This window comes from Stegostoma tigrinum, chromosome 27, assembly GCF_030684315.1.
Source record: "Stegostoma tigrinum isolate sSteTig4 chromosome 27, sSteTig4.hap1, whole genome shotgun sequence".
Classification (NCBI taxonomy): domain Eukaryota; kingdom Metazoa; phylum Chordata; class Chondrichthyes; order Orectolobiformes; family Stegostomatidae; genus Stegostoma; species Stegostoma tigrinum.
The window spans coordinates 23,189,370-23,210,191 of NC_081380.1; the positions used below are offsets into that span (position 1 = coordinate 23,189,370).

Below are 20,822 nucleotides of genomic sequence, written 5' to 3' on the forward strand. Positions count from 1 at the left end.
TTAAATAGAAGCTTATGCACAAAAGAAATTAAAATGAGCTAAAGCACATTAAAGATTTCAAAACACGTGACCAAACGAAAATTCACAAACTACATTCTTTTGCTGAGATAACTTATCTCCTTGACTGCTCTGAACAACCTCCTCTTTTCTAGCAGAGACTATATTCGTTTCTGACTCCAGCCAGATCTCCATCAAACTGAACCAATATAAAATAAATCTGCTCAAACTGAATGCCATGACAGCTAATGGCGTAATATTTTCTCTCAACTGTTGTAAACCTCAAAATATTAACAAGCTTCAATTAACGCTGCAGAGATCCTTAGTTATTTGCTTTGTCTCTGATACATACTGGTTTTAAAGTCATGGTTCTGATAAGACTGACCTAATTAATTTTTAAACCCCTTCCTTCACAAAAATAGACTAATTACCAAATACCACAAGTCTGAAGTCCAAACGCTAAAAGAAATGAAGTCATTCAATGCAGTTCTGAATACACCAGGTGTTCATTAACTACAATGATAAGCAACCACATCAGCATCACCACTGAAATGCTGTCACGGATGGCTCATTCATCTAGGTGACTGTAATGAAAGAAAATACATAGCATAACCATTTATGTATTATATTTATACTCTAATATGTAAAATTGATACAAGGGATTTGTTTTAAAAGACTTCTCATCTGAACAACTTCTAAAATGCAGTAGAAGAATGTTACATGACAACATTATTGCAAAAATCAAACCATCATACAGAATTCAGCACTACTGGTTGGTTCACGCAGTTGTTTCCAAATTAACTCATGGGATGTTGGTACCATTGGAAGGGACATTGTTGCCGCTCCTGCCTTCAAGAAGGTGGCAGTGAGCTGCCTTCATGCACTGCTACATGCTGTGTGGCATGGGTACTCCCAAAAAGGTTAACGCTTCTGATCTGGTGACCCTTCCTCAGACTCTTCCATGCAAGAATGGTATGTGACAAGGAGGACAACATGAAAGTATTAAGGAAGGATCGCCGGACCCGAAACATTAACTATTTTCTTCCTTCACAGATACTGCCAGACCTGCTGAGTTTTTCCAGCAACTTTGTTTTTATTCCTGATTTACAGCATCTGCAGTTCTCCCAAAGAGTTGTTAGGTATGGATTTCCATGATGTTGACACTATTACTAATAAAGGAATGTAATTTACTTCCATGCCAGAATGGTATGTGACAAGGAGGACAACATGAAGGGGTCCACATTCAAATGCTGTCCTTATCCTCTAAAGGCAGTAAAGGACAAGATTGGTAAGCCCAAAAAAGAAGCTTTGACAAGTTACTGCAGTGCACCTTTACAAATGCTACACACTGCACCAAGCATGCCCAAGGTAGAGGGAGTGACTGTGTAAAATCAGTTTTGCTAAAATGAAACTGAACAATTAAAGTCAAGAATGAGAAGCATGCTGCCTCATGCTGTACGGTATCAAATTTCAAGTGTTGTTAAAACTGCACTTGTTCAGCAAACTGGGAACGTATTCCATCATGTTCCTGTCCCTTGCCTTGCAGATGGGAAAGTTTGAGTGAACCAAGAGGTGAGTCACTTACCACACAGCATTCAGCACTGGCCTGTTTTTGGAGCCAAGGTATTTGTGGCTGTTACAGTTAAGTATCTCGTTAACAGTGACTGCCCAGGATGTTGATGATAAGTGCTTTATTAACGGTAATGCTATCAACTGTCAAATAGAAATGATCACTTCCAGGTTGGACTCATGTTGCATAAACTGCATTTACTAGTTATCAGGTCAAGCCCGAATGCTGTCCATGCCTTTCTGCAAACAGGCAGGCTCTGTTTCACTGTAAGGCAAGTGTCTATGTGGTTTTAATAGAGGAAAAACATGAAAATGCTATTGTATAGGCTACTGTCACTGTACTGGCTGCTTGCTCGTGTAGTCCAATTAACCTCACTGCCCTGCTCCCTTCTCTTTCAGATACTTATCCAATATCCCTGCAAAAGATGGAATGACTTTTGACTCAACTATTCCCTGGAGTAAAACTGTAATACCCCTTCATGAGAAATTTTATTCTCCCAACTTCAGACTCCACTGTGAATTTTAAAATGCAAGAGCGCTCATCATGAATATCCCAGTCAGAAGTAACCGTTCTATTCACCCAATTAAAATCCTTCATTGCTTTAACAGTTTCTATTAAATCATCTCTTACCCTGTTTTGTCCCAAAGTAGTCCCAGAATCTCTCGATAACTATAATTTTCCGTCCCTTGAATCAACTTGACAGAGCTCCACTGTAGACACTTTATGCAGGAAATTTTAATACTTGGTCACATTGAAAGGTGAGAAAACAAAACTTTTAGATTCTCAAACCTGAATCCACCCCACCCATTCAGTTATTAATCTTTTGAGAAAAACCTTGAAGACCTTTTGGAAATCCAGGTATACTACATTTACTGGTTCCCACTTTATCTACCTTACGAGTTACATTCTGAAATAACCCCAGTAAATTTTCCTACTGTAAAACAGCAAATGACATCTCCTAATCATTCTACCCAAACTAAACGCATTGTTAATACTTTCTTAATTATGGATTCGAGCTCGTCCACAAGTGTACGTTAAGATAACAAGTCTGTAGTTCCCCATTTTCTTCAAAAGGAGTGTCAATGTTTTTGACAACTTCCAACTTGATGGGAACAATCCAGAAATTAAGGGTTTTTAAAAACCATATCTAGCAGACCAGCTATCTCTGCAACTCTCTTTTTTAGAACACTAGTGAATAGGCCATCAGGTCCAATGGATGTCAGATTTTAATCCCTTAAGTTTCACCAATACATTTTTTCATTTGATATTAATTTCCTAACTCTTAAGTTATGCCACTTTTGGAATGAACCTTGTATCTTCTGCTGTAATGACACACACAAAATATTTGTTCATTGCCTCTACCCTTTCCTCATTTCCCATAATAATTCCTGTTTTCACTAAGGGAGCAACATTAATTTTACCTAATCTCTACCATTTTATTTAATTTGTGAAAGCTCTTACAACATTGTTTTATAGTCCTGGCTAGGTCATTCTTTATTCTGCTTATCAATGTTTTGGTAGCCTTTTGCTGTGTCTGACACACTTCCAATTCCTCAGGCTTGACACTCTTTTACAATATTAAGCCTCTTTTGATCCACTACCATAGATCATTTCCTTGCTGAGCTGCAGATTGGTTATTCCTGCTGAATTTTGCTTTTCAATGCAATTTTGTTGAGCATACATTAAAAATACATTACATCTATATTAATTTGTATGTACCGCCTGTAGGCCCACTCCATACATGTGTCCATTATTTTTCTCCGCCCCATTCAACTTATTCAGACACATTACTACTCAGCTCTGGAGCAGGTGGGACATGAACCCAGGCCTCCAAATTCAGGGGTAGGTTCGCTGCTCCTGTGCCACATTTCTTCCAAGCCTTTCACAACCACCCTTAAAATGTTACTTCCTACTTTACAGTCACCAGTAAATTACAAGATAACTTTCTGACTACTCAAATCCAAATCAACTATATGTAACGATTACAAAATGGGCACAGTACTGACTATTGCAGTTTACCACTATCAATTCCAAAATCTGAACAAAACCATTTAGTCCAAATCTTTTTTATGCATGTTGTGCAACATTTCTTATACCACAAGCTTATTTTGTTAAGAATTTCTGGGAGATACCCTTTCAAACAAAATCAGAAATCACCTTAAGATAGACTAAATAGTCTATTAATTTTCTTAAATATGTTTTGCTTTTAATAAATCTATGCTAAATGACTTTAAAACACAAATAAAATCAGCTCTTAAATAACCTAAGTGACAGATGTCAAGAGTTGCACACAAGTGACACTGGATTAGTCCTTGAAAGATATGACAGATACTGGAAATTTAAAATAACCTTAGCAGGTCACATAGTATCTAGTGCAGAGAAAATCGGAGTTAACATGTCACGGTGATGACCTTTCATGAGAACTGCTGAGCAATCAGGTGTGTTGTGATAATGTCAGTATATCAGTAATCCAGAGATCTAGGCTAGTGCTCTGGAGACAGTTTTGAAACTTAGCAAATGGTGAAAATTAAGTTCGTTTAAAAAAAACCCTGTAATTAAAAACAGGCTTGATGGACCATAAAACCATTGCTATTGGTCATAAAAACTCATCTGGTTCACTGATGTTCTTTGCGATCAGTCGTCCTTACTCAGTCTGGCGTATAAATTACTCCAGACGCACAACAACTTGGTTGGCTCTCAGTGGCCTCAAACAGCCCTAGCCACCCACTTAGTTCAAGGGATAATTAGGAACGGACAATAAAAAGAGCCAACAACGCCCATATCCGATGAGCATAGTTAGCAAACTCTGAATGCTGATCATTAGGCCAGTGCCTTATGGTAGATGAAAGGTTATTTATTTATTTTATTTAATTACTTACTGATTTCTTTATTTATCCATGCCATCCCAACCCATCATTCTCCAGAAGGTTTCATGAGAACTGCTAAATTGCCCCCAGAAATTTCCCTGTGGTATATTCTTTAAAATTTTTAAACCAAAGACAGCTATCAGAAAGCTGTGCCAGGCTAAAGTCCATTTGGCACTTAATTGCAATTTCTTATAGCCATAAAAGGAATATGCAAAGAACAAGGCCAATTAGTTCAATTCAGAGAAACTTTTCATCATGTTTTGCAATCATGATGGATGTGCACGGATAGAATAATGTCTGACTAATCAACTGAATATTAGAACAACGCTTTTCTAGAGTCATAATGCATGGAAACAAACCCTTCTATCCAATTAGTCCTCTCCCAACATGATTCTAAACCAAGCTAGTCTCTTGACCCTCTAGACTCAACTTGGTCCATATTTCTCCAAACCTTTCCTGTTCGTGTACTTAGCCAAATGTCTTTTAATTGTTGTGGCTGTATCTGTATTCACTACTTCCTCTGGCAGTTCATTCCACGTACAAACCACTGAGTAAAAAGATTGCCTCCCATGTCCTTTTTAAATCATTCTCATCTCACCTTAAAAATATGCCCCCTAATTTGAACTCCCCCATCCCAGAGACAAGACCCTTATCTGTGTCCCTCTTGATTTTATAAACTTCTACAAGATCACCCATCAACTTCCTGCACTGCAGTGAAAAAAAATGTCCCAACCCATCTTTTAACAGAAACTTTCCATTCCTAGCAACATCGTGACAAATCTTTTCTTGAACCCTCTTTCAATTTAATAACATATTTCCTGCAGCAGAGTGGCCAGAACTGGATACACTACCTCAGAATGGGTCTCAACAATGTCCTGTACAACCTCAATGTGGCACACCAACTCCTGTACCCAAACGTCACAGCAATGAAAGCAAGCACACTAATGCCTTCTTAAACCCCCCTCATTTACATGTGATGCAAATTTGCAAAGAATTATGTACTTGAATCCCTGGGTCTCTCTGTTCCATTACCCAGGACTCTAACATTAATTGTAGAAGCCCTGCCTTTGTTTGTCTTACCAAAATGCAATACTTGACATTTATCCAAATTAAACTCCAACTGCCACTCTTCAGTCTATTGGCTCAGTTGATCGCCATCTCTTTGTAATCTTCACTGTCCACTATACCACCAATTTTGGCATCATCCACAAACTTACTAACCGAGTCATCTAAATTCTCATCCAAGTCATTTATATACTTAACAAAAGTGGATGCAGCACCGGTCCTTGTGGAACACTGCTAGATATAGGCCACCAGTCTGAAAAGCAATTCTCCATCATCTTCCTGTCTGCGATCATAAAGCCAATTTTGTAACCAACTGGCAAGCTCACCCTGAATCCCATGTGATCTAACTTTACTAATTAGTCTACTATGCAGAATCTTGTCAAAGGCTTTACTAAAGTTCATGTAAACAACATCAACCATTCTGCCCTCAATAATCTTTTTGGTCACTTCATTAAAAAAAACTGAATCAAGTTTGAGAAATAATTTCTCTCGCACAAAGCCAAGCTGATTATCAATCAGACCTTACCTCTCCAAATGCATGTAAATCCTATCTTTCAGAATCACCTCCACAACTTATCCACTACTGATGTCAGACCCACTATAGGTCTATAGTTCCCAGGCTTCTCCTTACATCCTTTCTTAAATAAGGGCACAATGTTAATCACCCTCCAGACCTAAGGTACTTCATCCCTGGTTATCAAAAAATATAATATATGATATCTCTGATAGCAAAGAAATAGTGGGGCCCCTAACTTCCCAAAGTGCTGGAATATACTCGATCAGGTACCAAGGATTTATCCACTTTTATATTTTCTAAGACTGCCAGCACTTCCTCTTCTATAACTGAACTGTTTTCAAAACATCAATATTTACTTCCTCACATTCTTTAGCCTCCATTTCTTTATCCACAATAAAAACTGATGTGAAATATTCTTTACTATCTCACCCACTTCCTGAGGCTCAGCACATAAGATGACCTTGTTGATCTTTAAGGAGCCCAATTCTCTCTATAGAACAAAGAACATTACAGCACAGTACAGGCCCTTTGGCCCTCAATGTTGCGCCGACCTATGAAACCAATCTGAAACCCATCTAACCTACACTACTCCATTATCATCCATATATTTATCCAACAACCATTAAAATGCCCTTAAAGTTGGCGAGTCTACTACTGTTGCAGGCAGGGCATTCCATGCCCTTACTACTCTGAGTAAAGAACCTACCTCTGACATCTGTCCGATATCTATCACCCCTCAATTTAAAAACTACGTTCCCTCGTGCTAGCCATCACCATCCGAGGAAAAAGACTTTCAGTGTCCACCCTATCTAATCGTCTGATCATCTTGTATGTTTCTAAGCCGCTTCTTAACCTTCTTCTCTCTAAAGAAAACAGCCTCAAGTCCCTCAGCCTTTCCTCATAAGACCTTCCCTCCATACCAGGCCACATTCTGGTAAATCTCCTCTGCACCCTTTCCAATGATTCTACGTCCTTCCTATAATGCAGCAACCAGAACTGTATGCATTACTCCGAGTGTGGCCGCACCAGAGTTTTTTACAGCTGCAACATGACCTCATGGCTCCAAAACTCAATTCCTCTACCAATAAAACCTAACACACCATACGCCTTCTTAACAACCCTTTCAATGTGGGTAGCAACTTTCAGGGATTTATGCACATGGACACAGATATCTCTGCTCATCCACACAACCAAGAATCTTACCATTAGCCCAGTACTCTCTATTCCTGTTACTCCTTCCAAAGTGATTCACCTCACACTTTTCCCCACATTAAACTCCATTTTCCACTTCTCAGCTCAGCTCTGCAGCTTATCTATGTCCCTCTGTAACCTGCAACATCCTTCCGCACTATCCACAACCGCGCTGACTTTAGTGTCATCCACAAGTTTACTAACCCATCCTTCCACGCCCTCATCCATGTCATTTATCTAAGTGACAAACAGCAGTGGCCCCAAAACAGATCGTTGCAGTACACCACTAGTAACTGAACTCCAGGATGAATATTTCCCATCAACCACCACCCTCTGTCTTCTTACAGCTAGCCAATTTCTGATCCAAACCACTAAATCACCCTCAATCCCATGCCTCCATATTTTCTGCAATAGCCTACCATGGGGAACCTTATCAAATGCTTTATTGAAATCCATTTACACCACATCAACCGCTTTACCCTCGTCCACCTGTTCGGTCACCTTCTCGAAGAAGTCAATAAGGTTTGTGAGGCAAAAAACCGTGTTGACTATCCCTAATCAAATTATTCCTTTCTAGATGATTGTAAATCCTATCTCTTATTATCCTCTCCAACATTTTATCCACAACCAAAGTAAGGCTCACTGGTCTATAATTACCAGGGCTGTCTCTACTCCACTTCTTGAACAAGGGAACATTTGCTATCGTCCAGTCTTCTGGCACTATTCCGGTAGACAAACGACAACATAAAAATCAAAGTCAAAGGCTCTGCAATCTCCTTCCTAGCTTCCCAGAGGATCCCAGGATAAATACCATCTGGCCCAGGCGACCTATCTATTTTCACACTTTTCCCGAATTGCCAACACCTCCACCTTATGAACCTCAATCCCGTCTTGTCGAATAGTCCGTATCTCAGCTCTCTCCTCGACAACATTGTCCTTTTCCTGTGTGAATACTGACGAATAATATTTGTTTAGCGCCACTCCTACCTCTTCAGACTCCAAGCAAAAACTTCCCACTACTGTCCTTGACTGGCCCTAATCTTACTGTAGTCATTCTATTATTCCTGACATATAGTTGCCCTTTTGCTCTTAGTGCACTTGGCAGAATCTCTTTGGATTAAGCGTAACCTTATCTGCCCAGATTCTCTCATATCCCCCTTCCTTCCCCTGCCGTGTTCCCTCTTAAGAACACTATACATCCTTTATACTCCAAGAAATTCATTTGATCCATCTGCAATGGGTTGGATGTTTTGAGCTGAATTTTGACTGCACCAATAAGTACAGATATCAGGTTGCTATACATGCATATTGAAGGGAAAACACTGACTTGAATAAAGTTCACGTAAATAACATCAACAGTTCTGCCCTCAACAATTTTTTTTGGTCACTTCATTAAAAAAACTGAATCAAATTTCAGAAATAATTTCTCTCGCATAAAACACCATTTTGATAAGTTATTTTTCATGACCATGAGGTAATCAAGTACACTTTTCATACATCTATAATTACAACTTTGTTTGCAATGCTAACCAGACCGCCACTTGGGTTTAAAATAGCATTACATTAATAAATTTTAAAATGCATTTGACTAATACAGTGACATAGCATGTTTTAATACTAAGTTCTGATGTTTGGTAATATTCAAAAAAGATAGACTGCTGGAGTGACTAACATACAAATTTCATTTTTCTACAGGTACTTAAAGGAAAATTTGATTTTATAAAGGCAAGTTCTAGAAGCTTTTAGTAACTAATTTAGTATCTACTCTATTGACATCTTCCAAACTAGCTTTTTACCAGCTTAAGATTGTACTGTAAAAGTAAGTTGGAAAAGGATATTTTAAAAAGCTGAATTGTAATGTACTATGTACCTTCTGATATTAAAAAAAAGATCTACTGATATTTTTAAGTGTTTTCAGCAGTTTAACAGGAATTGAACTTTAAAACACAATTATTTCTCTGAAAAGTTGCAGAATGGAATAAAGAGTTTGTTTGAAATGACACCCTTCCTGGGGAACAGATACCGTACTGCATTGCAACTGTTAAAGTAAAACTGGTTTGGGGATCTGGTATTTCTGGCTTCCAAACAGATGCACGATAATGCAGAACTTGGCATATTGCAGAAAAGATAGACATGCTGCTAAAGCTTTTTGTCTTGTACTAATCAGGACAAATGGCTAGAATGCCAAATTTCAAACAATTCATACACAGAAACGTAATTTGTTCAAGCTTTGCGCTTTTTCTGAATTACTTGGAACCCGGAGAGATTAAGGCTCCCTGTTAATTTCCCCTATCAACAATGCGATCTTTGAAACTTGAACTTCTTGCATTTGTACCAAAGGGTGCAGATGAAAAGCTTCAGTAACATGTCCCTCTTTTCAGCAAGATTTTTAATTTCCTCGTCCTTTTATCCATTTGGACAGTGAAATTAAACACATTGTAAACTGATGAAAGGATCTTGGGAATAGCAGCAAAAAGGGAATTAAAGTGTACCAATAGAAGAAATTCATTTAATTAAAAACAAATCTCTGCTCATATTTTTCTTGTGGAGTATTCCAATATATTCAGCTGAGATCCATCAAAAAAAACAAAAAGACCAGGTTACAATTTTATTAATTTCTTCTGAGGCTCAGAAGGCTTACAATCTCAGAGAATATCTTTAATCATTCATCACTTGCTCTCTATAATTAGTACTAATGATTTACAACGACTGAATAAACCAAATAACTCCTTTTAAAATGAGTTTTAGGGACTTTTTTTCCAAACATTTGAAATTAATAAATTACTTGAGATAGTAACATACTAAATTCCACCTTAGAAAATATATTCAGAAGCAAAAAATAAAAGGACCAAAAAGTAATTAAATATCAATTCAATTCAAATCGTCAGGATAGATGCCATGCCGTCAAAGGAGCAAGTCAGTAATCTTAACACAAGTACAGGAATTTTGAACAGCAGTGTTAAACATAACTGAAGTATAATGAAATGTTCAGATTTCATCCACGGGAACAATATAAAAAGCTCTACAGTATTATTGAAACTTGAATTGTGCCTGCAGTGAGCAATCTGAACTATAGATGTGATGGACACATTTTGTAAATCATGTTGGAAGCAACTGGACCCTATAAATGACGCATCACACAGAGGAAACATGTTATAAATGTAGAAGTGTATTTTTTGGGGTGGGGGGGGGGCATTATTTTGGTTGCCTGTGCATAAGATTCCTGTGCAGAAAATATGCCTGTTGACAACATCGGATTGTTGCCAAACTACTGCAACATATAACTGAGGAACATATATCACTCGTGCTAAATGTAAAGACTGAAGTCACTGTTATTGGTCCCTGTCACAAACCCCACGCCTCAACTTCTATTTCCATCCCTGTCTCTGATACTGACTGAAGCTGAGCTGAACCATTCACAAACAACCTTGGTATTGTTTTTGACAGCGAGATGAGCTTCTGGCCACAAATCCAATCCATCAGAAAGTCTGCATCTACTACAATTATCGTAATTTTTCCAAATTCAACTCTACCACAGCTCAAGTGCTGTTGAAATCCTACCTATAACCTTCTTACCTCGTCTTAACTATTTCAAAATTCTCCTCTCCAACTTTGTAGCTCACACTTTTTATACAATTTATTCTCAATAAAACTTTGCTACCCTATCCATTCATCTCTCATCCGTGTCCTACCAATTTACATTGGCTTCTGATCTGACACACTTGTATTTTTTTTGAAACTGCTCCATGATCCAAAACCTCCATTAACTCTAGTTGACCCTAGTTTAAGGCACCTTTTGAGACTCCATCCACTACTCAAATTCTGATTGCTTTTTGAAATGATAACTTGGGTCAACTTTAAGAGTAACTTGGATAAATATGGATTAATTAAGGAAAGGCAGCACAAAGCGTGCTTAACTAAGAGTTTTTGTAGAAGTACTAAAAACGGTTGATAAGAGTAATGTGGTTGATGTGGTGCATATGGACTTCCGAAAGCATTTGATAAAACATCACAATTAGTTTGTCAGCAAAGTTAAAGCTCATGGATTAAAAAGGGGCAGTAGCTGCAATGATATGAAATGAGCTAAGTGACAAGAAACACAGTAATGGTCAACAGTAGATTTTCATATTAAAAGGAAAGTAAACAGTAAGGTTCCATGAGCTGGTATTTAGATGACTGGTTGAGATAAGGGCACAATTTCAAAATTTGCAGATAACACAAGACCTGGAAGTGTGAACTCAGAGATATGTAATGATGGACCTCAAAAGGAAGTGACAGGTGGAAAAACCGGAAAGGATTTAATTTAGCAATGTTTTAAATTGATAGAAAGGTAAAAGTGAATTATTTTGGTAGGAAGTATGAAAAGAGAAAGTACAAAATAAAGGATACAAAATTCTAAGCACGCAGGAGCAGCTAAATCTCGAAAGTTTGTAGGGTAGTTCTAAGAAGAGTTAATAAGCATATGGAATCCTGTTTGTAAATTGAGACAAAACAAAAGCAAGAACAATGATGATATATCTGCGTAAAATAATGGTTCAGCCTCAACCAGAGTACAGTTGGTTCTGACATAACACGTGCTTCTTCAATGCAAATTGGTTTTAACACAATTGAAGAATTGTAGAACGCTATTTGTAGGATGTGAACTTTCCCTACTTGTATTGGCTATAAACGCGATTCTGTCCCCATCGCTTTAAATGTCGTGGTTTTATGCAATTTTCTTATAAAGGCAAGATTGCACGAGACCCCAGTTCTTGGTATAAACCTTAGGAAGGATGTAATCACATTATAAAGGATACAGATTGAAGGTTCCAAGGATGAGGAATTCCATTACAAGGGCAGGTGGGAGAAGCTGGCGCTGTTTTCCATGGAAAAGAGTGCTTGAGAGGGGATTTGATAAAGTATGTCAAATTATGAGTCTAGACAGTGCTGAAAGAGTAACATTGTTCCCATTCATGAAAAGGTTAGGAACAAGATGACAATAATTTACGGGGATGTAAAAGCAGTAATGGTAATGTTATAAAAAATATTTTTACACGAGTAGTTACGATCTGTAATGTATTGCCTTACAGTGTGGCAGAGGCAGATTCAATCGAGGCCTATGAAAGGGAATTGGTTATTTAAATGGGAAAATAAATGCAGACCTACATGGAAAAGTTAGGAAATAGGACTAAGTAAGTTGCTCATGCAGACAGCCTGTTTAACACAGCAATCCAGTTAATAACAGGACAGGAGACCATTTGCTCCAGCACTAGCAGAGATTTTTGATGGTCTTGGCCCAGAGCTCAGAACTCCCTCGCTAAACTTTTTATTCCTCCATTAGGATGCTACTTGAAACTTTTCTCTGACTATGCCTTTGGCCTCTTGCCCTAATAGATCATTCTGGTGCTTAAAAATCTTTTTGTACTGGTTTCAAGAACCTTTGGACATTTTACTATGTTAAAACACACACACACACACACACACACACACACACTCACCCCTGCAATCTGATGTTGTTAGTGAAGAGCCACTCCAGTTTGGTAGCTTCAGGTCAATAACACTGAGTTACTGGCAGGATGGCATGACTCTCAGAATGCACATATTCAAGTTAAAACATCTACAACAACTGAACGACTTTCACTATAATGTGAATTACAGCATTCACTTTCATTTGTCTTTTCAGAAATATTTATACCCGTCAGGTCAGAAATGCCTGTACGGAGTTACTTTTCTTATCTTGTTATGTCAGACATGTTCAGATGCAGAGAAATGCTCTGTCCAACCTGTGTGGTTAATGTTCGAATCAGTTAATTGATATTGTTTTGAGGAAATTGGTCCATGAAAAAAATCCACTGGATACTGTTTGCATTCGTGGAATTTCAGAGGCACGTTTACACAAGATGCTGAGCAAAATAAAACAAAGAACTGTGGATGCTGGAAGCCTGAAACAAAAACAGAAATAGCTGGGTACACTCAGCAGATCTAGCCACATCTGTAAAGAGGAAGCAGAGTCAACGTTTTGGGTTTAGTGACGCTCCTTCAGAACTAACACAAGGTGCTTGTTCTGAACATTAGGGCACATAGTGGAAGTCACTTCCACAATAGTTACAGTTTAAAAGTAATAAGGAGTGATAGGATTTTTTTATTCATATTGGTGGAATTTGCTGTACCCAAGGGATCTGGTTCGTTATCTATTTATATAATCACAGACATACAAGGAAGTGGTGTGAATTTGTTCCTACCAAATTAATGGGCAGGGCATAAAAATTAGGTCAAAAGCAAGAGATCACAAACAAGGACTGTATACAGTTCAATGCAGAGAAGACAGGGCTGGAAAATGTTAGGGGGCAAAAGCAAAATACAGCATCACTAAAATGCACGTTGATTTGGAGCGATGTGTTTGTTGATGGAGTTCCGGTTGGAATGCCATGCTTCTAGGAATTCTCGTGCGCATCTCTGTTTGGCTTGTCCTAGGATGGATGTGTTGTCCCAATCAAAGTGGTGTCCTTCCTCATCTGTACGTAAGGATACGAGTGATAGTGGGTAATGTTGTTTTGTGGCTAGTTGATGTTCATGTATCCTGGTGGCTAGCTTTCTGCCTGTTTGTCCAATGTAGTGTTTGTCACAACTGGAACTCCATCAACAAACACACTGAGTTGGAGCCAATCTACCATCCTCTGAGAAAAAGAACAGGAAATGACATCACCAACCCAAGGAAACCTAAACAGATAAATAGAAAGCGAGACATAACACCAGCGCTTCATTGGAGGCTCACTGATGATGTTACCTAGAATTCAGACGTTTCGTCACCAAACTAACCTTCCAGCTCAGCCAGCAAACTCACATCCAGATAGTAGGGATTGCAGATGATGGAGAATCAGAGACAACAAGGTGTAGAGCTAGATGAACACAGCAGGCCAATCAGCATCAGAGGAGCAGGAAGGCTGACATTTCAGGCTTAGACTCCTGTTATCTCTATCTCTCACAATTAATATGATTCTAGCCAAACAGTAGCCAATTAAGCAACCAGGTTGAAATCAGAATCTCATACAAGAAGGTGAATCAGGAACATAACACATATCTCCCAGTTACAAAACCAATAATTTAGAGTGCAGAGGTGGTAGTATGCCTACTGCCCAAATATTAATATGAATTACTGGTAAACCTTCAGAGGATTCCATGAACACTTGTTTGAGGTTGCACTGAAGTTACACTCCAAGTGACACCAACTAAAATTTGAAACTCTCCCCTCCTAGATCTTCCCATAGCATCTCTGTAGATGTGTAATAGGTCCTCATATGGTTTCAATTTAAACATCTCTCCTGGAGTAAAGTAACAACAATAATGTTGTTGCATAAATGCATCTTAAAATTTGGTTGTTTCTGGAAGTTTGACAATACCAGTAAAGATGCATAATTTTGCATTGATCTATGAGCTTCCTGAAAATTAGGAAACATTATTGTGTGGATGGATTGCACATTATTGCAGCATGTGACAACACAGGATAAATGCACATGACACCAACCATATAAGAAATACCTCCTTAGGATAAAGAGTAGTACAAGTTTTCTGAAAATATTTTTGAATCAACTAAAAACTGTGCAGAAGTAAGCCACAGGACAGTACAGCAACTTTAGTACTAATGTGAAATTTGACAGGCATACCAGAAACTTATAAATCACATGCCAACAGAATATATTCCTTTCACTACACTTGTACTTTCCCATATTCTTTGTTCATAATTAATATAATGCATAACATTTCACAAACATTTGCAATCATATTGCAGAGATCACTGATTTACAATCATTGGCAAGAGCTTATAGGAGGGATGAGAAGGAAACGTTTCAAATAATTATTGGCAGGTGACGTACTAGCTAAAAAGATGTCAAGCAGGTTCCTGAAATAATTTCAAGAGAGAGTTGGGCAAGTACATGACATTGACCTTAGCTTACAGACAACAAGGGAGAAGAACTAAACATTACTATTTCAACACAAGCATACCAAGACTGAATGAATTTTATAATATGTATAAAAATAACATTCAAATCAGAATGAATTGAAAACCTCTACCATATCACATTGAGAAAGAAAATGTCTTCCACTACTTAAACTCAAGAGTTGAGCCCCTAATGAAACATTGATACTAATGCTGGCAGTTTAATTCATTAAGCAACATTGTAAGTTTATAGTTCTTAACTAGTAATTTATCAAGTCACCTGTGATACACTTCACGATACTTTGTAATGTCTCCTTACAGCTTGGAAAACAAAATACCAATTTAGTATCTAAATCAGTGAAACAAAAGCCTAATATATAACTGAATTATGCACGTTTGGCCTAAAACAGTTGCCAAAGTAGATAATGTTGCTTTTCTCAGTAAAGACAGAAACTCCTATAACTTAACAGGAAACAAGTGGATAATTAAATGTTACACAGCTAAGATTTAAAACGAGCCTGTCAAGATTGAAGTTTGAAAGCGAATTGAACAGGAAGGACAATAGTCTCAAGTTTGAAACTAAGCTAAAGCGGCCTAGCACCAACTTCACAACAGCGGAGCCTGCGCGTCTGCCCGAGCCCCAGCAAATAAGAAAGCCAGGTCGTCAGGCTCCCCGGGCCGGAGGCTGTACTCACCATGATGGAGGCGGTGGGGGTTGAGACGGCGGCCTCGCCTCGTTCGAGGACACAGACTGACCGGGAAGGAGTAAGGTGAAGGAGAGTAGGGAAAAGGAAGGGTTTTGAACAGCGATCGCCCCCGCTAACTCTGCGCGGCCCCGAGCTGGGGGGTGAGGGGCTAAGGGAAGACCGGGCTGCGCTGCGCTGCTGGCCGACCTCTCGGCATCTCTCAGTCAACTCTCACGGAGAACGGGGCGGGCTCGGCATCTCGGCCTGACCGCGACCGCGACCGCTACCACGGTTCCGATCCTAGTTCTCTGCCTAATGCCAGCTCCAGGCTCTGGCCTCAGTCTCTCTCTCTATTTCCTCCTCCTTCGCTTTGGACGCTCCCTCGGCGGCTCCGCCTCCGGGTCCTCAAGCCCGCCTCCTCCCCGTACACCCACAAACCAAGCGAACAATAAAGTCGAAACCTTCCTGCTCCGCTCTCAGTGTTGACATTAACTGGAAATGAGGCACCGCCGATTCTCAGAAACACTTCAGAGTGCGGGGCAATTTCGAATTTAAAATTTAGAGCCGCAAAATTTCGGGTTGTTTCCCCTTTTTTTGCAGAAAACAATTCACCCTCGGCGAACATAAATTCCTGTCAACTGTCAATGGCCCAAGACCTTAATGTTTCAGGTTTAGTGCGCGTTAACTTTTAAAAGGTGGATCAATCTGACATTCGTTTAAACGTGTTGACAATCTTGCTCATCTTATTTCATAGTTAAATTTGTGACCCAGTATTTATTTGGTGTTGAGAGCTTTTGGGTTATGTCACATCTACGTCAGAACACTGTTAAAATATAAATGTATGCCTTTGGTACAATGCCCTGTGGATGTACATTTCTGGTGAAGCATTTTAAACCGGAATGGAATCAAATCAGCAAACAATCATGGATCTGGGAACGACCACTTGGTCAAAATGACCCTCTTTTCTGACCCCCACCAATGTCATAATAGGTTTGTCAAATGATTCTAAAGTTTTTACCTCCACAGTTCAGTTTGGAAGTTTATTCGACATGTTCATCATTTTCCCAATGAGACAAAATATCCCGATAACCTAAAAGTTCACTTCTCGTTTGAAATTCATGTCTTAAATCTACTAAAGTGATACTCTGAATTAATATTTTCTGTTCACTTCAAAAAAGATAATTCCATCAGATGGAGAAAACCCCCTGAAAAGTCCTAAAATATCTCCACAAAGTGTGGTACTATGTCACTCTTTATTTACACATGCATAGTACATGACACTGACCCAGCTAGCTCAGAGCCTGCTCCTAGAGTGAGCAGAATCCCTGACACTCCCTGATTGGACTAGGTTCACAACCCCAATCAGGGAACTCATATCCAATAAGGTCCACCTGGCTGATTCTAATCACTACAAGTCCAATTTTATGTTTTCTCATATCACTATACCTTGGAAAAGTACGACTGTTCTCTGCATTATGTTTGCTATTTTGCCTTGTATCGCAGCAACGGGGATTGGAGTATAAAGGTGCAGTCTGACCAATAGCACTGTATAATTTAATTCTTACCTCTAGTGATTTATAATCTATTGTTTTTGCTACAGAATTCACACCTCATTGTTGTTGATAGCTGCTCTGTTTTGGTTGAAAATGTTGAGTCTGCTGTGACAAAGATCGCCTCAGCTTCATCTCTGGCTAGATTAGTACCATTCATGGACTATCTCAGTTTTTGTTTGCTATTACTGTAAAATTGGTCATATTAAAATTCTACCCACATATATCTTGCCCAGCTCATTTGTAAAATCTATGTCTCTATAGTCACTACTGTCTCTTGTAGTTTCTCTGACCTTGTTAGTTTGGTAACAACTTTAAATAAGACTGTTCAGTACATCATAGAATAATACAGCACAGAAGAAGGTCATTTGGACCATCATGCCTTGCTTCTGTGTTGTTGGAAGACAAAATCAGTTGGACACAAAATCTGTGGTGTCAGAATGCAGAAAGAAGTTCAATGAGTGCTAGGCAGCTAAGTGTCAGAGTTAGGGCTTACAGGAAGAAGAACAACAACTAATAATTCATTGCAGCAGAGAGTGAGGGTTGAAAGCCCATCAGCAATAATTGCTTGATGCAACAGAGTAAGATGAGAAGAGTTCTGGGAAAAAATCCACTGGCAGAACTAACTTGGTGAAGCTAGCTATGTGTGAAAAGCTGGTGTTATGACTACAGGCAGATGCTGGAACAGTTTCAGTAATCCATGGGAACTTAGACTCAGAAAAGGCAAGAGAAATAACAAAATGTAAGTAGTCATTGAAGCAGTTCAAGATGGAATGTATTTTCAGGGACTTTAAAAGTTAGGTCATTGAAAAAGTAGAAATTGGAATCTCTTGTGACATTTTAACAGGATTACTGACTCAGTGTTGCTGACATCTTGTGAGTTGCTGAGAAATCTGTGGATTCTGTCTAGACCACATTTGCTGTTTGATATGCTTTGTGGGGTGTTTGACCACAGTTTATCTAGTAACCATCTTTACTACCAGTTAATCCTGGATGTTAGAATATAAGTTGTACATACACAACTGAGATAAGAGGAATGCAGTGACTTTCTCTAGACTCACTATTCCACAAATCGCAACATGAAATTAATTGTTATACCTAGTTCCTACAAAGGCCAATCCTATGCTTTCCCTGTATGAGATGTGAAATAGCAAAAAAGACCTATTAGCTGGGTTTCCTTATTAAGAAGAATATTATTGAACATATTTGTTTATAATAAATCAATGATATTGAAAAACTAGTTCACATGTTGAGATTTTAATATATTAAAATCCTCTAACTAGCCTAAAATACACAAGCAAATAAATACACATTGGATAAAGAGTTAAAAACAGATTTCTCTTTTCAGACAATCTCCTTGGAACAAAAAAAAACCTTTGGCCAATAAGTTTTAGTTCATGATAGCAAAAAGGATGAGGTGTGGAATGTTCATATAGCTGTCAATCTGACATTCTAGCTCATGAAAACATTGTCACCAAACACAGGCACCTGTCTCTGGGATATTTGCCAACACAGTTCAGAAAAACCACATTCAGGAAACACTGTATCAAGGATACATCTGAATATGCTTCTGAAACGAGTCAGAGTCCAGGCTGAACCAAGGCACCAGGTACCACACTGGATCCACAACAAAAAGTTTCCCTTCTCTAGGCAGGCCACTACTGCAGATCCCTGCAATGTTGAAAGCAGCAACTGCAGCCTGACAGTTGTAAACCCAGATAGGAGGCCTGCAGTTAAAATAAACCACAAAGCAGGTGACTTTTAAGAAACAAATTGTTTTTAAAAAGTTCCACAGTCTTTTCATTGATATTTTTAAAATGTGCAATCTTACTATTCATTTCAAGAAGACTAGAATAAAACAGCAAAATGTGCCGTACAAGGCTTTGGTCAAACTGCATTTGGAATATTGTGAGCAGTTTTTGGCTACATATCTAGAGAAGGATGTGTTGGTGTTGGAGGGGATCCAGAGGAGGTCTACAAGAATGCTGTCTGTAATAAAGCGCTTGTCATGTGAGGAGCAATTGAGGATTCTGGGTTTGTATTCAATGGAGTTTTGAAGAAAATGGGGTGATATCATTGACACAGAATACTGCGAGGTCTGGGTAGAGTGATGTAGAGAAGATATTTCACTCACAGGAGAGGATAGGGCACAGCCATAGGATGATCCTTTAGAACTGAGATGAGGAAGAAATTCTTCAGCCAGAGGGCGATAAGTCTGTGGAAGCCACTGCTGCATTTAAGACAGCAACAGACAGGTTCTTGATTAGAAAGGGGATGAAGAGTTGTAGGGAAAAGGCAGAAGAATGGGGTTGATAAATATATCAGCCATGATTGAATGGTGGAGCAGACTCAATGGACCCAATGGCCTAATTCTGCTCCTTTATCTTATGGTCTAAAGTATGCACAACCCTTCAAACCCAAACTGACAAAAATGATTAAATATAAAATCACTAGAAAAGCATATAATGTTGATTGGGCTGCTATTCTAACTTTGTTTAGTAAAGTTTATTATTGGTCTAAACTATGGAAACCTGTGGTCTTATTCTCTTAATAAGTACCTGGATTTCAAATTTGGTCTACTTTAAAATAAAGCTACAGATCTCTAGCCAGATTGTAACATAAATTTAGCACTCAGGTCTGAGAATCATAACAATATCATATAACATGTTGAGCTATGTTCTAAAGAAAGATTTATTTAAACTTTGAGAATGTTACTGCCAGCAACAATATTTGGTAGACTTGTTTCAATGTTTACCCAAGGGGCCAGGCTACTTAAGAACAGGATATTCAAAACATTTTAACAAGTTGTTGATGTTCTGCAAGGTTTTTTATGGGTCTTTAAAGTAATAACTGAACTTGGACCTTTTGGCAAAAATTCAACACAAGCATTCATGGGATTTTATCTTTATTATTATACCAATTTAAGATATAAATCTAAACAGAAATATAAATTTAACTAAAGTTGAATATGTATGATGTTTGAATGAGATACCAAATAGAGTTGTAGGATGATAAAGTTATTGCCCCAGCCAACTGCAAGGGAATAAAAAATTTGTGCTGCAGCATCTTTCCAGACCTGGTAAATGGAAGGAAGAATTAATCAGTTTGTATGTAATTTGTAATGTATGTATATTACAAAGTATGAATGTATGTTGTTAAAATTACATTCCTCGATTATCATTCTTGAGTGAATAGATTGGTTTATGGGCGACAGATAAGATAAACAAACGTCAAACCATAGTTTTACAAAAGGAAATTTGCCTCAATGTTACTTTGTAAAGCTGTCTATACTGGTTTAAAAAGGTAGATTATCATTAACTTGATCAGCTTTCGCACTCTAGGAAAATCCATGTTTCTGATCAGTTTCCACAGTTATGAAATCTGTATTATTGGATCTATTTGCTCAATATTATCCCTCTGACTGTTTCATTTTAGCATCATAGCATATTATAACAATCGTG

The 20,822-nt window shown here is 38.4% G+C and overlaps 1 protein-coding gene across 2 annotated transcripts in view; it reads right to left on the bottom strand.

Annotated features, from left to right (window-relative positions):
* The window catches only part of tmem248 (transmembrane protein 248), a 39,120-nt gene extending 22,909 nt beyond the window's left edge, over positions 1-16,211 (bottom strand). The window contains exon 1 of one of the 2 annotated variants that reach the window (XM_048557092.2): positions 15,821-16,211. In XM_048557092.2, coding sequence (XP_048413049.1) covers positions 15,821-15,823 — 3 coding nt within the window. In that variant the 5' untranslated portion in view covers positions 15,824-16,211. The remainder of the gene's footprint in view (positions 1-15,820) is intronic. The other variant, XM_048557093.2, reaches the window with a different exon arrangement.
* Positions 16,212-20,822: the final 4,611 nt, after the last annotated feature.